This window comes from Mesocricetus auratus, unplaced genomic scaffold (genome assembly GCF_017639785.1).
Source record: "Mesocricetus auratus isolate SY011 unplaced genomic scaffold, BCM_Maur_2.0 Super-Scaffold_100691, whole genome shotgun sequence".
Taxonomy (NCBI): Eukaryota; Metazoa; Chordata; class Mammalia; order Rodentia; family Cricetidae; genus Mesocricetus; species Mesocricetus auratus.
This window is the reverse complement of record NW_024429267.1, coordinates 58,103,358-58,119,951: the sequence shown is the minus strand read 5'-3', so window position 1 is coordinate 58,119,951 and position 16,594 is coordinate 58,103,358. Positions and strand designations below refer to the sequence as shown.

General features: G+C 51.9%; 1 protein-coding gene across 13 annotated transcripts in view; it reads right to left on the bottom strand.

Annotated features, from left to right (window-relative positions):
- Trak1 (trafficking kinesin protein 1) overlaps positions 1–16,594 on the bottom strand; it is a 95,214-nt gene that overhangs the window by 35,598 nt on the left and 43,022 nt on the right. For 10 of the 13 annotated variants that reach the window (XM_021234260.2, XM_040739920.1, XM_040739922.1 and 7 more), the window contains one exon: positions 1,509–1,585. In XM_021234260.2, the coding sequence (XP_021089919.1) occupies positions 1,509–1,559 (51 nt within the window). In that variant the 5' untranslated portion in view covers positions 1,560–1,585. Of the gene's footprint in view, positions 1–1,508; positions 1,586–2,029; positions 2,049–14,664; positions 14,988–16,594 lie in introns of those variants that run through there. The other 3 variants (XM_040739921.1, XM_040739928.1, XM_040739924.1) reach the window with 3 other exon arrangements.

Here is a 16,594-nt window from a genome sequence, read left to right as displayed (position 1 = left end):
GGCCAGGAAGCGGGCGAATCGATCACGGAGAGTCTGAGACCATGGCGGAAGCCAGGGACCTAGGACAGGGTGAGGGCAGACCCCACTGCCCAGATGAGGGCATAGATAGAGGATCCCCCAGAGACTTGGGGCTGCTCGTTCCTGGGGTTGGGGGCAGATGCCGGAAACACTTCCTCCATAGCGACACTGCTGGACAAATGGATCCCACAGGGAAATGCCAGCAAGGCCACTTCCAAATCCAATGTGCAGTCAAGTGGGCTTGCTGCTGGCCCACACCAGCCACAAGATGATGGCAATTGTGGTGTCACCAGAAGGCCAATGGCCAGCATCTCAAGTCACCACCACATAGTCCCAAACCCTGAAGCCACCTATGTGGGACTCAGGGGTTCTGTTCTCCTCCTTCAGAATAGAACGGAAGAGCCCCGGGGTAAGTGGAGATGTCACGTCTACTGAAGGAAGAAACAAGAGCACGAGAAAAAGACGTAGACATAGACGTAGACGTATATGTATATGTATATATGTATATAATACTTCTCCCCAAGCCCTGCCCACCCTGGCCTGCAGACACACAGGGTGTGCCCCGTGTCCTGATGGAACTTCACAGCCCCTACAGTCCCAAAAGAAAACAAACACTGAGACCAACTGAGAATGTCATGGTCTCTCGAGGACGTGCAGCCTGCCTGGCCTGAGTGACTTTCCCAGAATCAGCCATCAAGGTCCCATTTGTCACTTGTTCCATGTTGACACTGCTCTCCGCTCCACTGGCCAGGCTAAGCAAAGGCGTAACGTACATTCAGAAGCCACTGGTAAGGACATAGTCTTCTCTCCAGCAGACAGTTTAGGTTTCTCTGATCAGAAACTGGGTGTTCCAACAAGTACTTAAATGGCATTGTATTTCTGTGTCACAAATTCATTCTAGCGAAAATCTAAAAGGGTGTGTCTAACCTGCAGCCTGCCGACCAACTGTACACATCCCAGGGTAGTTATGAATGTGGGGCAACGTCTTACTGCAATGTCAGAAGGGTGGACCACCCCACACTAAAATATCAGTGGTGCATGATGGTACGTACATTCCTGTAATTTCTGCTAGGAGGTAGAGGTCAGAACACAGGGAGTTCAGGGCCAGCCTCAGCTACACAGCGAGTTGGAGGCCAGCCTTGGCTTCACAAGATCCTCTTTCCAAACAATACCAACAAATCTAATACATGTACACAAAAATCAACAGGGGGAAAGACCTAGGCACACAGTTACCAGTTAAAAGACAGAGCCACTGGGTGTGGTGGCGCCTGTCTCCAATCCCAGCATTTGGGAGGCCAAGGCAGGCAGATCCCATGTGTTCTAGCTCAGCCTGGTCTACACAATAAGTTCCAGGCCAGCCAGGGCTACATAGTGAGATCCTGTCTCAAAATAGATAAATAACAGAATGAAACCTTGTCCTGAAACAGACAAGGAGCCCAGGTGAATCCATCCCCTATAAACAGCCCTCGGCCTGCCCCCCAGACACTCACCTCTTCAAGAAGCCTCGTGACAGCGTCTATGTCATTGTATGTCTTAGTCATCTGGCCAACTCTCTCAGCACAGAGAACTGCAAGAGACAGAAGGGGCAGTGAGATGGCTGATGGCGGGGTCCACGGACACCACAGACCCCACCCACACTGTCCTGGGCATCACTGGGCTCTGCCTCCAGTGACACCGGAATGTGGATTACTAGGAGGCCTGGGGACCCACTGACCATGCAGGCCCAGAAGCATCAACGGTAGCAGCTGCCATTACGATTGTTAAACAACAGTCTTAAGCCAGCAAGTTGATGGACAGACGGACGGACACACACACACACACACACACACACACACACACACACACACACACACACACACACCCCTTCTCCCTGACCGGCCTGAATGTTAAATGTGTGCGGTTTCCGTATCAGCAGCAGTCGGGTACTAGCCTTTGAAAATCCGCCCCACAAACATGGCTGCTGCACGCACACACGCACACCACGCATTGTTTCATTACACGCCCAGCTCACCGCGTCGCTGGCGAACCACTTCAGGACTGTGCCTTCTCAGTCCCCTTCTCCTGGTGGAGGAAGGCTTCAGTCTCCTGAAGTGTCTAGGGTCGCTTTACTTCAGATCAACGGCAAGGGACTGATGGCTCGATGCACACCCAAGTCTTAGGACTTTCCTCCCTCTGTGACCGTATTTGGATTTAGGGCCAATGAGGAAGAGTTTGAAACTGTCACTTTGGATTAAATAGAAGTATCCTAAAGAGTAGAAGCTTTTCGGTTGGTAACACAGCAAACACGAGGATCCAGGCTCCACCCCAGAACCCATGCTTTAAGTGGGGGAAAAAAAGAACCCAGGCACAGTGGTATCAGTTTGTAATCCTCGTGCTGAAGACAGGGAGGATACTGGACATTGACCTCTGACCTCCACAAGCACCCCCCCCCCGAGCGCACACACAGGCACGCACACCTTCACAGTGATGCTATGTAATTCTATGTAACACAGACCCTGGAGAATAATTCTATTATGAGTGAAAGCTCTCTTAATGACCCACGTTCTCCGGGAGCTCGTGAGAGGCACTTGGGACCCACAGCCTCTCACCCACCAAGTCACACCCTGAGCCTTGCTAGAGAGCTGCTGCTGGAATTCAGTAGGCTCTAAATATTTTAGTAGTGCAAGCAGAGCTGATCCTAGAGATGAGCTCAGAGAAACCTGACCTGCTGGCATGATTTCTTAGCTCAGGGGAGCCTGAAATCTGGTTTCCAATCTGAGGTATCAGGGCAAGAGCCAGGTGCCCTCCGCACCCTCTGCACAGCCGGCCCTTCCTCCAGGCCCCTCCCTCCGCCTTCGGGGGAGCAGACGCTGCCCGGCTCTGGAGCCTTCCCCCTTGTCTGGGCGTTGGTCAGCATGGGGGTGGCAGGGAGGTGTGTAAGGGAGGGTTTACACCTACGCTAATTTGACGTCCATGGACTCCAGCTCGAGGTCCTGGACGGTTCAGTGCTTCAAGTCAACAAGTCGTCTCTGTGTGGAGACTGCCGTGCCAGTAGTGGAGCTGTTCTCCTGAGCAGCTGCAAGGTTCCACACACGGAGGAGGAAAAGGCCCAGTGTGCGGCAGTTCCACCGTTTACACTAGGGGCACCAGGGACACGCCACAGGACTCAGGCCACTGACTGAGCCCAACTACCCAGGTAAAAAACTACCACTTGCTCTAAGCAAGGACTATATGAAGTATTTCAGTGTTTCTCTCTCCCTCTGTCTCTCCTCTGTTTCTCCCCCCTCTCTCTCACACATACACACACACTGATAGAAAGGAAAAGGAAAACAGAGCAACCACAAAAACACCAACATTTGCATAGGAACACAGGTTTAAATTTCTCCTTTGTGCTTTAAAATGATTCCAAAAGTAACTATAGTAATGCTATACTAGGAAGGGAAATAAACGTTTTCCAGGAAATATACAGTTGGCTAACGTAAGGACGTGGGACCTGAGCTGGCTTTTAAGACAAATTAATAACAGTGGAACAAAAATGCATCTTGCCCGGGTGCAGCCAGTGAGACGCCGACCACATTTGAACACGGCGCACAGATCAATCAAGGCTGCTCTGTCGCCTTTACTGAGCATGCTCACCAAGGTCAGGCACTGACCACACCTGGCTGTGTAGCTCATGCAATCCTCAGAGCGGCTCAGAGGTGGCTACTCACTCACACTGTTTCACAAATCAGAGCCACTAAGTAACTTGCCAGGCATCACACAGCTGGGAGCTGCAGAGGGCAGTGCAGGATGGACCCAGGAGGGCAGCAGCCAAGCTCCGTGTCTGGGAAGTTGGACCCTTTCCCATCGGCCCTTCCCAGCAACCCTGGAGGTGACACTTCTCCACGGAGAACTTTCTACAGCGGTCGTACTTGGGTTTTGCTTGGCTGAGTTTACTGAGTATATACACCCAGCCACAGTGAGAGTGTGAGCAGGAGCCAGCATCGTCAAACTGGGCACTTACAGAACCCAGCAGAAAACAACCGGGGGCGCTGAGGCAGCCAGTGGCTTTGCATCCCCACTGTAGGCACTTTTACACCACACTACACGTGACGGCAACCTTTGTTAGAGACGGCTTCTGTCTGCAATGGCACAACGCATTCACTCTTGGGATACTGAAGTTTTTCTCTTCCCTCCCCACCGCAGAGCAGGGGGTCGACTCACAGCCAGACAAGGGGCCTTGGAGGACACCCGGGCTTCCAGAGCCAGCTCCTCTGTGGGTTCACACAACACATAATGATTTGCTCACATAATGTACATCACAACTCCAAGAGAATGAGGTTGCACTGTAGCAACAGAACCTTGGCCAGGGACAAGGACAGAGCAAGCCGGGGCCAGGACACAGCAGCAGTGCTCGGAACCTGCACAGCAGAGGGGAGAGCATGGAAGGTGGGGGAGGGGGGAACCCCAGGTCCCAGGCAGGCTCCCTAATCGCTGGGTCTTTGGTTGAGAGGGCGGAGCAAGAGTAAGGAGACAGAGGGAAGACCAGGGCTACCTGTAAGATTCAAGGGGACTAAACAAGGGCTACGCTTTTCAAGATCCACTTCCTACATATGACACACCATGAGCTTGGATCAGGTTTCTTTCCACAGGGCCCCAGACCATGCTATCAAATAAATGCATTTCCATCCCCAAACTGTGCCCAAAGAGAAGGTACAGAGGCGGCTACGAATCTCCATAACAATGAATGCGGGTATTTCCATGTACCGCACATGGAAATACAAACTCAGTTTCCATGGTACAACGGAAGACTATGGTCCAAATACTAACAAACACGTTAACTGTATCCTGCACCAGACAGCCAGGTGGACATATAGTAAACACTCTCTGTCTTTCGTACTATCACCAGTCCTAAGTGATGCCGTCACCCTGCCTTAGCCTCATGACCCACTTGGGGTGCGCAGGAAATAGGTCAACTTAGGAGAGACACTGGAGATAAACAGTTTGAAGGGCCCAGGGGTGCAAGCTGGGACTGTTAGCTAGGCATAGAAGCACGCACCTGTGATGGAGCGTGCAGGTTAGCCAGGCCTACACAGTGAGACCCTATCCTCCGCCTGTCCCCAGAAGCTGAGGAGTCTGGACGTATAGGCCAACAGAAAACCACTAAGGAGTCTCCACAGGGAAGCATCAGTGTGTGGTTGTTATCTCGGAAAACATTCTGGACCAGTGTGGAAGGATTGGGTGTGAGGCCGAGAGCAAGCCCAGTGACCTGTGTTAAACCTGCTGGATTCTTCCAGAGGGCTCCTTCCCGGGTGACAGTAAATGAACTCCTTCAAGGGGGGGGGTGGAGTGGGGGGGGGGACTGCTAGATAAGGCCAAGTAGGAGGTAGAGCGGAGCGTAGGCTCTTCCTTCTGGCTGGGACACAGCCAGCAAGAGCAATCCCTCCCTCCCTGATCAGTAGCAGGATAGGCTGTCAATGAAACCGATGGCCTGGGGACGGTCACGGCACTGTAGAGGGGGTTCTGAGCACAGTACTAACCACCGCCAGAACAGGAGCAGGTCCAGGGAGAGCGGTGCCTCTTCCAAGGAGCTGCCCGGGCTGTACTGCACTTGGGAGAATTCCACCCTGAAGGGCTGGACGAGACCAAGGCTTGGGGACTAGCCCTGGGCTGGCTGACCAGAGCAAGGGACATCTAGGACTAGGTTGGGGTTCTAAAGGCTTCTGGGATCCAAAAGTCAACGTGTAATATTTATATAAATTAAGACCAGATGATTTTAGGAATACATGCTGCAGACCCCACCTCCCCCACCAAACCCAAAGCATCTGTGTGGGTTAGGACTTAGGGACAAGACCTGACTGGCAGGAAACTCAGGAGTGACCTTGGCTGACGCTACTAGGGAAGGCAGCAATGGCGGCTGGGGTCACTGGGTCAGGAGTCGGAAAACTGAAGAAGGGGGTACAAACTAGATGCTGGCTGACAAAGGCTAGAGCAGGCAGCAGCAAGTTGAGGTGCTGGGGAGCAAGAGTAGAGAGGCGGCACACCGAGGGTGGGGTAGGCAGCGAGGAACTCACAGATCCCTCATTGCCACCAGCCTTTCCCGAGGCACCCTCTTCACCATTAACGAGCCTGGCAAGCTCCTTGACACTGCGGCCTGATGGGCTGTCTTAGAGTTGGGAGACCCCATCCTTCATCCGTGGGATGACTACGTGGCTGCCGTCACTTCTCCGCCTGGCTCCGAAAACACCGCCACCGCCACCACCGGTCAGTGTCGGCGTCTGTGTGTTTTGGGCATGAATACATAAGTGAGTATTTTACACATATGCACACGGGTGTGCATGCATGTGTGTACGTGTGGGCATGTCAACAAAGGTAGTCCTAACCCTCAAGAAAATGCCGCTGCTTCCTCCTAACTCAAAGACCATGCAGCCAACAGCCATGAATGAAGGCTATTCAGGACCGCCGGCCAAATCTGCACGTGGGGCTGCCAGGACCCTGCCTTAAGTTTAGGTCGCTTAACTAAAGCATGCTTTCCACAAAGAGTGCTTTTCCACCTTATCATCACCATCTACACCTTACAAAAGTATAAGGAGTGCAGGCCGGCCGGCAAGACGGCTCGGTGGGCAAAGGAGCTTGACCCCCAAGCCTCACGACGTGAGTTCAGCACCATGACACGTGTGGTCGGAGGGGAAAACCGATTCCAGGAAATTGTCACTGACCTGCTAAGGCATATGTTTGTGTGCATGCGCACACAAATACATAATGTGACAAAACATTTTTTAGACTGAGGCATCCTTGATTGGGAAGTCCTGTGTATATGTCAATAAAGCACTGTTGGCCAGTATGGAAGCAAGATAGGTGGCTATGGAGTTGAGGAGGATTCTGGGAAAGAGAGAGACACAGAGACATCATCTAGCCTCCATAGAAGTAAGAGGTCCGTCCCTTTTCTACGGTAAGAGAAATACTTAGATTAACAATTATGGGTTAAATACGCAAGTCAGAGATAGCCAGTAAGAAACAAGCAAACAGCCAACAGCTACATAATTAATATAGCGTCCTGTGTGTTATTTGGGGACTGCAACTGTGGCAGGGCCCAGGAGGCTGGCGGGGAAGGCTACACTCTACATATCCTGAATATGCATTTAAAGCAGACGTGTGCCCTAGAAATTCGGGCATGCCCCATGGAGGCAGAGCGGCTAACTGGTGTGTGAAACAAGAACCATCCGTAAGCGGAGGTGGCTTAGCCCCTCTCTGCCCAACAGCAGGTGTGTCTGTCACAACGAGAAGCATTGCTACAGTGCGGCCCTCAATCAGCCAGGAAGCAAGCATGATACAGCCTACAGTTGGCCCTGTTCACACGGGTGGTGGGTGGAGGCCCAGAACCTGTGAGCCTTCGCCTAAAGGCTCCCATCAAACCCTGTTGAGTCACCACACACGCCAAGTTTCCAGGCCTCACAAAACAAGCTTCCTGTAAAGCTTGTCTGCGTGCCTTTGATTTATCAAGTCCACGTCCTGCTTTAAACGTCCCCAGCTTCCCGTCACAAGCAGACTCCACACACAGAATACCCAGGACTGACCTCCTCTGGTGTAGTCAACCCTTTCCACCTCCAGGCCAGGAACTCACACCCGCTCTCCACCAGGCTCATGCCACCCGTGGCCTGCCCTGGCCTCCGCACCTGTTACTTCCTTCTGGGAAGATGGCCTTTCGCTCATGTCTCCATCGGGAACTTATTTCCTGTTCTTTCCATGGCCTGGCAAGAAGGAAGTCCCTCTGGCTGTGCAACACCCATACCTCACCTCTCCTGCCCATGTCTGTGAAATGCACCGGAAAGACCTGATGAGGAGCACTGGCCACAAGGGTGTCTTGGCCACAAGGGTGTCTTGGCCACAAGGGCGTCTTGGCCACAAGGGCATCTTGGCGTGGGTATTGTGAATGGGCCAAGAGTAGCCACCACAAAGACACACAGCAAGCTGAAGGTATTGCAAGCCAGGGAAACCAAGGCTCTAAGAAGTTAGATTGCCTAAGGTCACAGTGTCTTTCACGTATCCTGAGTACCTACCAGTGGGCAATGAAGACACACCTCTACGAGTGTCCATGGCAACAAGAATCGTCACAAGCAAAAGGTAGAAACAATAGACATTAATGAATGAACAATGTGTGGTGTTTTCTTACAGTGGAACATTGCTTAGCCATTAAAGGGATGTGGAATGAGTACATGCTACAGCATAGTTAAACCTCAAAATTAAAAAAAAAAAAGACATAAAATGTTGCTTTGTTCTAGGATTCTGTCCATACAGGAAGTGCACTGACATTTGCTTAGGACTGACCCTAAGAGTAGATAGGTATGAGGGTTTTTACTAGGAAGGAAAGGGTGCAATTAGAATAAAGGTTGCACAATCTGGGGCGTTTATAAAAACCATGAAACTGCCCTGTAACAATGGGTGAGTTTTATAGGATGTAAATTCCATCCTGGTATTTTCAGTGACCAAATACATGCAAACGAGGGCCCCTAAACTGCACCGTATCCCCACCACTTCCCTGTAGCAACGCGTTATATAAAAGCGTTCTTTTGTTCCCTCAGTCCTGACTAAGCTTTGCCAGGGTTATATGCTGTTGCCAGGCAGGGAACCAGTCAGAAACAACAGCAAAGGAACCAGCGGGAGGCCTTGCCCTGAACCAGGGTGATATCCAGAAGAAAACTGGGAAGTCCATTCCCAACCAGTGCTCCAGAGAGGGTGAAACACCCCATCACCCCAAATGAACGTGCGTGCAGCTGAGTCCCCTCCCTTGGCCTAGAAGCTTCCAGCAAACAAGCTCGAGTCAGAGGTGATGAAAAATGGAGAGAGAGGGGAAGGTTGTAGGAAAAGACGTATTCTCAAGAGGGTGTCACACAGAGCAGCTGTGGTCTTAGCAAGCAGGAGGTGGTGGTCACCCCCCACACTGGAGGAGCTTTGGGCCTGCTGGCTTCCAGACAAAGGCCACACTATGTTCCTGGGACAGCAGCATGGGCAGAGGCTAGCCTACAGCCGGGCTCACCACAACCGCCATCCACAAAGACCAGTGTCTGTGTGGTGACCAGGTGGGTGTGAGACCTCGAGAGTGCTCCCGAGTGTCACCAGCTGCAGAAGTGGTCTGACTACCGTTTTGACCAAGCGAGTAATTAAAGTCAGAGAAGAGGGGCTGGGGAAAAAGACTCGGTCAGTGAAGTGCTCACCATGCTCGCCTGAGTTTGATCTCCCAGAGACCAGGTGGGAAGCTAGGTAACCCTCACACTGGGCAGTGTCTGAGTGTTGCTGGGTAGATAGTCCAGGCAAATCAGTGAGCAAGACCCTGCCTCACAGTAAGGTGGAAGCTGATTGATAAAAACACTTGATGCCAACTTCTGGCCTCTACATACACACCCATATAAGCGTGTGTGCCTGCACATGCACGCACACGCATACGAGAGTAATAAGAGCTGGCCATTACTGAGATTGACAACATGCCATCAGTGACCTGGGCACTTTCATAAACACCATTCCACTTTTAGCCAGAACAAACCTACAGTGCAAACATGAGCTCCATATAGCAAATCAAACAGAGAGAGAGAAGCCAAGTTTCTAGTTCAAAGACAGGTGAGGCGTAACTACGGATTTAATGCAGTAGTCACAGACCTCACCCCAGACTGGAACTCTTGGTGTTGACCTATGGTGGCCACTTATCGCTGAGACATGCACCGAGGAGATAACCAAGTTGCTCATTCCTGGGAAAACATCCTGGTCTGGCACTTGGCCAAGTGCGTATACGTAGCCTCTCCTTTGTGACTGACACCTGTCCCAGAAGAAGAGCCCACCCCAGTGTCTTGAGCTATTATGGGGTGGTGGGGGGCTGGCTTGTTTTCCCCACGAGCTGCCAGAGACCACTATCCTTTGAGCAAATAAATGGACCCCATAAGGAAAGTAGGACACACATACGTTAGTGCAACAGAGTGGCTAGCAGTCACTGGGAATCGAGGGACCAGGAACCCAGAAGTGGGTAGATCTGCCAAAGGACCCTACTACAGAGACCCTGGGTGATCTCCACACCGGGCTGGTCTTGGGGTGGTGCTGGTGGCCCACAATGGTTCTGATAAACCAGTTAGTTAGCTTTTCACTTGTGACTCTACAGGGACATCCAAGTCCTGCTGGTCACACAATGTTACATTCCAAGCCAGCAGGGCCCAGGACTCCTCAGCTTTGTACACAGACCCATGCGTCCTCCGTGGGGCTGAGCCATCCCCTTGCAGCCCAGGCGGCTCTTTGAACTGGAAGAAAATGCTCAGTACTCCCTCCCAAGCTTCACCTGGGCACCAACTGGAGACCTTGGCTAGACAGCAGATACTGCCCTGGATGCTGACTGGGGGCTGGCTCAGGGTACCCTACAGGGCTCTGGGTTCCTATGGTGGCTACCATGTCTACCATGCCTTCCCAATTCTGTTTGTACAGATTATAGCCTCTGGCTGGAGCTCACAAACCGAAAACTTCACGCAAGGGATTGGTACCGCCTGTTCCAACTCAGTGGTCTCTGCGAGGACAGCGGGATGCATTGCTGGGGTGCCAGGGACCCTGGACCTGACCGTTGTTACCAGGGCTGTTAGTATCAGAGCCTGGACCCTGGCAGCCCTGATACACCAAGCTCAGCTGTCTGTCCTCAAGAGGTCAGGAAAACAAACGAGGAACAGCAAGAACAGGAAAGGAGCATTATTCAATGCGGCCACATCGGGGAGAAGTAAAGCAAAGGGGTCCAGTGACCTCCGAATCCATCTTCAGGATCCCATCATGAGGTTGAGATTTAAACGGGAGGCAAAGGGCACGCTCAGCTGCACGCCCAGGGTCAGGGGTCGGTCCCAGTCATCATCACTGTCAACGCCACTCTCCCTGGCGATCCACAGGCCATCATCCTCCTTCCTCTGGCTGGCACCAGGCTCCAGCCCTTTCCTTGTCTCCCCACAAGACTCCTGGGGAGTCCCCACTTCTTGGGCCGTAGTCTATAGCCGTAAGCATCTCTCTAGATAATCTTCCTGCTTATCAGGACAGCTAGCTACATGCTCACCTCAGATGGCGCAGGGCATGAGCACTCCCTGCCAATCCTGACTTCTGGACAGTCCCTGGAAGACTGCCCGGCCTAAACTTCCACAACTCGCTTTGCAACTGTGGACAGGCCTGGAGAAGCGGCCAGGCGAGAAGGGGTGAAGACACCAGGCCTTCGCAGGCGTGTTTTTCCCTTGAGAAAGCCATGGGTGCCTGCCAAGCGATACACCACTGTCTCTGCTTTCCCGTGTCTTCCTCATACCAGTGTGAATCTCCAGCACAGAGAGGGTGTGAATACTCCCTCACAGCTGCTCAGCCCCGCCTGAGGTCGACCCAGGGGAGAAATGGGGGGGGGGCAGAACAAGCAGATCCCCTTTGAGCAGGTCACAGGGACCCGGATACCAACTGTGTTTGCCGCGTGTCACAGGGGCCCAAGCTACGATGGCCTAGTCCTCCTTCCCACTAGAAAGACTGTAGGAGCACCACAGTGGTCTCTACTACATGGTTAGGAACCACAGACACTATGGGGGAAGGGATGGACCTGGAGCCACATGAGAAAGGACCTGGGTGTGTGGCAGAGGGACTCACGGGGCCCTGCTAGGCTGGCCTCACTGGGGTCTGTGGTTCAGCACTATCCTCCCGGGCAGACAGGCAGACAGGCAGGGAGGCCAGAGCGGAGCTGATGCTCCCTCACAGGAGGGGGTGGAGTGGGTGATGGGACCCTCCCTCGCCTGACTATCTGGCCTCTTTCTAACCAGTCAATGCAATCCTTTCCTAGTTGCATGGGGTCTTGGGACTTGGGGAGGCCTAGAGTATACTGGCTGGGAGAGGGGGGAGGGACAAGGGGAATGGGGCTCCTTGTATGTAACCATGGGAGCCACCATCCATGCTGGGTGCAGCCCCTCTCATGTGACTTTTGGGGACACCTGTGCTTTTGTCAAGAAGCCCACTAGTGTCTCAGGGTGAACGCTGGGGGAACGGAACTTCGGTCTTTCATTGGGACCTTACAAAGAAGGGGCAGAAGTTGTATCATGGCCAGCCCTCAGGGTCCCTTAGCTGTAAACGCAGAAGAGAACCCTCCACTCAGGTTTATACTTGGGGAACCTCCAGGACAGGACCAACCTGATTGACCCTCCTGTGTTTTGATTGCAAAAATGGGAGTGTCTATCTCAACCTCTGTTTTATTTTTTTACAGTGATTTAATCCATATATTTCATATGCATGCATTGACGTATCATACTGCACACCAGATCTCTGTAGTGAAGATTGAATAGCTGAGATCAGAAAGTGTGCCTTGCATCCACATGGCCTGGAGGGAACCATGAGTTAAGGTTCACATCGTCCATCACTACGTGAGCAACCAGTGCAAGACCACCCAGACTGCCGCGCTCACCGAGTTCCGAGCCTGGGTGTGAGGTCTGGGGTAGAGCCAAGGACGTTCCTGCCTTAGAAGAGAGGGCCTGAGTTCCCAGAAGCTACACAGTGGCTAACAGCTGTCTGGAACTCCAGCTGCAGGGGATCTTACACCCTTTTCTGACTTCTGTGAGCAATGTACAAACACACAGATACACACATGGACACAAAGACACACACACACACACAAAACAAAACGAGAAACCCCAAAATAAAAATAATATTGTAAGTTGGATGTGACAGCGCACGTTTTAATCCTACCACATGGGAGGCAGAGGAAGGAGGATTTTATGAGTTCAAGTCTAGCCCGGTCTACACAGCGAGTTCCAGGACAGCCAGAGCTACACAGAGAAACCCTGTCTCAAAAACCAAAAGCAAACTGTGTGGTTGTGCATGTGTGCACACATACATGTGTATATGTGTCTGTCTCTGTGTGTGTATGTATATTTATGTTTGTATGTATGTGCATCTGTGTGTGAATGTGCATGTGTGCACACATACATGTGTATATGTGTCTGTCTCTGTGTGTGTATGTATATTTATGTTTGTATGTATGTGCATCTGTGTGTGAATGTGCATGTGTGCACACATACATGTGTATATGTGTCTGTCTCTGTGTGTGTATGTATATTTATGTTTGTATGTATGTGCATCTGTGTGTGAATGTGCATGTGTGCATGAATATGTGTGTATGTGCATGTGTGTTTCTGTGTGTGCATGTGTATGTGTATACATGTGTGTGCATTGTGTGTGTGTTCCATGATCCTGCCCTGTTCATATATCTGAGGATCTATGAAACCATTCCTAAATGCTCTTTGATTTGCAACCACATGGCTCGTGACACTTTGATGCAGGCACACCTCGCCAAATCTCGTTAAAGTGGGATTCAGGGTCCCTGGTTCTTGGCCAATGCTTGGACTTCTGCATCAGCTCCCAGGTCATGCTGGCACAGGCCACCCGGGAGCAGCGTGACAGCAAAAAGCCAGCGATGTCTGCGCTGAACCTAGATCTACAAGCATAGACCATGCCTTTCTTCTGACCATTCTCAAGGACTCGGCAACTGCTCACTCCATCAGAACCGACATCAGCCTGCCACCCCTTCCCAATCCCCTTACCTGTCACCTGTCACTCCTCCCCTGACACTGTCCCTGCACCTGTCACTCGTTCCCTTCCCAAAGTCTCCAAGTCTGCTGAGACACCTGACAAACCCCAGTTCTCAAACAGAGTTCTCGCTCTCTCTAACTTGTCTCACTTCCCTTTCCTGCGGTCAAGCCCTCCAGGGATAACATGGTAATGGCACTGTAAGGACACTAACTTCGAAAGAAAAGAGCTTTAGCTATTGGAGTGGCTTGGGTAGCTCTGGAAAGTCATCCTGGGATACGAAAACAGCATTTTCAGGCACTCTGACGGCTGCCACTCAAGAGTGCTGTGCAGTGACCGCTCACACCTCCCTCACTCCCGTAGCTTTTTCTTAGCCTTGCAGGTGGAACCCAGAAGCCTGACGGGAGTTAGCTTGCATCAACATTTGGGCATACATCACTGAATTTGCCTTCCCCACCCAAGAAAGCCCAGGGTCGTGTGATTACTATGTTAGCCTGCACTATCTCTGAAGTACTTCTAAGTTAAGAGAAAAAAAATCCCATCGGGGTGCAAGGGCACACTCCAGTAATCCCAGGACTCAGGAGGCTGAAGCAGGATGGAGGACAATTCTAGGGTAGCCTGGCCCACACAAGGCTATCCCCCAAAAAGAAAACACACCCTGCATTTCAAAGGAGTGGTTAGTATGCACTACACCCTGCTTGGAAGGAAGGATGCCTGGTTCTCTTGAGTCCATGCACTTACTCCTAAGCCAGTGCTGGGATGTCACACGGGCAGACGGCCCGGACCCTGTGAGCGTAAGCCAGGGAGGTGGGATGCGGAGCATGGTGCTTGACGACGCTTACAAGGGTCAGGAAGGGCTGAGGCAGATCCTGACAGGCACAAAGTCGGAGCCATGGTTTCTGGGAAAGCTGGGGTAAGCCAGAAGAGATGCCGCAATATCCCAGGGAGTCCCGGGGTGTTACCGTGCCTGGTGTCCTACCTGGGCATCAAGCCATTTTACACACCTGCTCCCTTAAGAACCCTTTTTTTCAAAAAGTAGAAGAATGTGGTAACATCAGTGACCAATCTGGCCTGTCCAGACACCAACAGGGAAAGGTTCAAACAGGAGTAAAGTGTAGAATTTACCCTCCTCCAGGATGTCCAGGACTTCCTGCTGCTCCACGGTGGTGGCTGCCTTCTCTTCATCCTGGCAGTCGCACTCAAAACATTCCTCCTCCCCTCCCACATCGCCCAGGGACATTGCTGAAGTCGCCCCAAATTCGAAACACTGTCCTAAGGGACCGTCCTTGGGAGCACCTTTGGCCACCTGCCCAGGGGAGCCATCGGGGCCTGCGCCCAAAGGGCACATGCCGGGCTCCAGAAGGGGTGGCAGACATTCCCTGGCTGGGCAGGAGTGGACGGGTGCGCACAGGGCCACCCGCCCAGCATCACTCAGGGAAGGGAGGGCATGGCACAGGAGCCTGGGGGAGGGGCCGGCAGAGCACCTGTCAGAATGGCAGGGCCCAGCCAAACGCCCTCGACACACAGGGGAGCCAGGAAGGAAAGTATGTACGGTGAGGCAAGCTCTTGGCCTTTCTCCCCGTGGAGAAGAACAGGAATGGTAGCTCCCTGGAAGTTTCGTAGCAACTGAGAAAACACGGGCCACACCTCAGGCAGGTACACCTGTCTGTAGGAAGGCACGGCTCTGGCACTTGGTGGAGCTGCCCAGGTGAGGCCCTGCCCAACACCTGAGACTTCCCTGTGGATGAGCTCAGGAATCTGAAGAGGATGCGCTGTGGGGCCCGGGGAAGGCAGGGACCCTGACTCCCTCCCAGCCTTTAACGTGTGGGAGCCATCCACGGCCTGAGCTCAATGTGCTCAGACCTCCTTCGGCATAACAAGCAGTATCACTTTCCTCGTTACATTGTGTCTTATAAACCCCACATTCCTCTTCGAGCTGTGCCCACAAATCCAAAAGAGACAAGAGAAAAACCAAAATCCTAACAGATGGCGCCCGAGGAAAACCGCACGGTTTAAGGTGCACCTTGACAGCGATTCCTCTGTGCAGCTCGACCCTGCCTGTTGCAGTCACTAACACAAACGGGGGGGAGGAGGGGGGGCCTGTGGCAGCTCAAGGGCGGCTGAGGGTTCCGCGTGGCCGCCGAGACTGCCTGCCAACCTGAATTTCTGCCTTCATAAAGACTAGTATAAAATCGCCCAGGCAGGAAGTCACAAGAGGATACAGATTTCATTTAAAAATTCCAACTAGGGGTAGGTTATACCTCGGTTAAATTTTTAAAACTCATCAGAATGACTGCTCTATTCTAACTCATTAAAATTGTGTTGTTTGGGAAAGATGTCAAAGAAAATCACAGGCAGATTTCAAAATTAGAATTTCAGATTTTTTTTCTTGAAAAATTATGTATACGAGCTTTAAAGGCAATGCATTTAAACACCCGCCAAGAGCCGGGCATGGTGTCACACGCCCGGATTCCCCACACCTAGGAGGCTAAGACAGGTGGATCACCATGAGTTCAAGGCCGGCATGGGTTACACAGCAAGACTGTATCTCAAATACACACACTCAGTAAAAAACATAGTTTAGTCCCAATTCGCAATTATCAAATCATGCTTACTCAGTTCTAAAGATAGGAACATGGGTATTGGGGCTTCTCCAGATGAAAAACTGGCTGGTTACTCCAAGATTGTGGGAAGGAGGGGATGGGATGATGGGGGTTCCTCCCCACCTGGAGTGTGACTCATCTCTAGGCTACTGGATGTGGAGGATGCTGTGCCCTGAAGATAAATGACAACAAAGGCTTACTTCACACATCCGGAAAAACTCAGGCGATTTTACCGATCATTGAGCTGTTCTCATTCATCTTTTAGCTTAAACTGACGGTATTTTTAACAGTGTTGTCCAAGTTACCCACCTATCTACACGCACGCACGCACGCACACTTAATAAATACTTAGGATATCAAAGTTTAAAAATCTTTCCCCAGAGCTGGGTATGGTGGCTCCTGTCAGTAAACCCAGCAACTGGCAGGGTCACCTAGACGGGTCACCTAGAGGG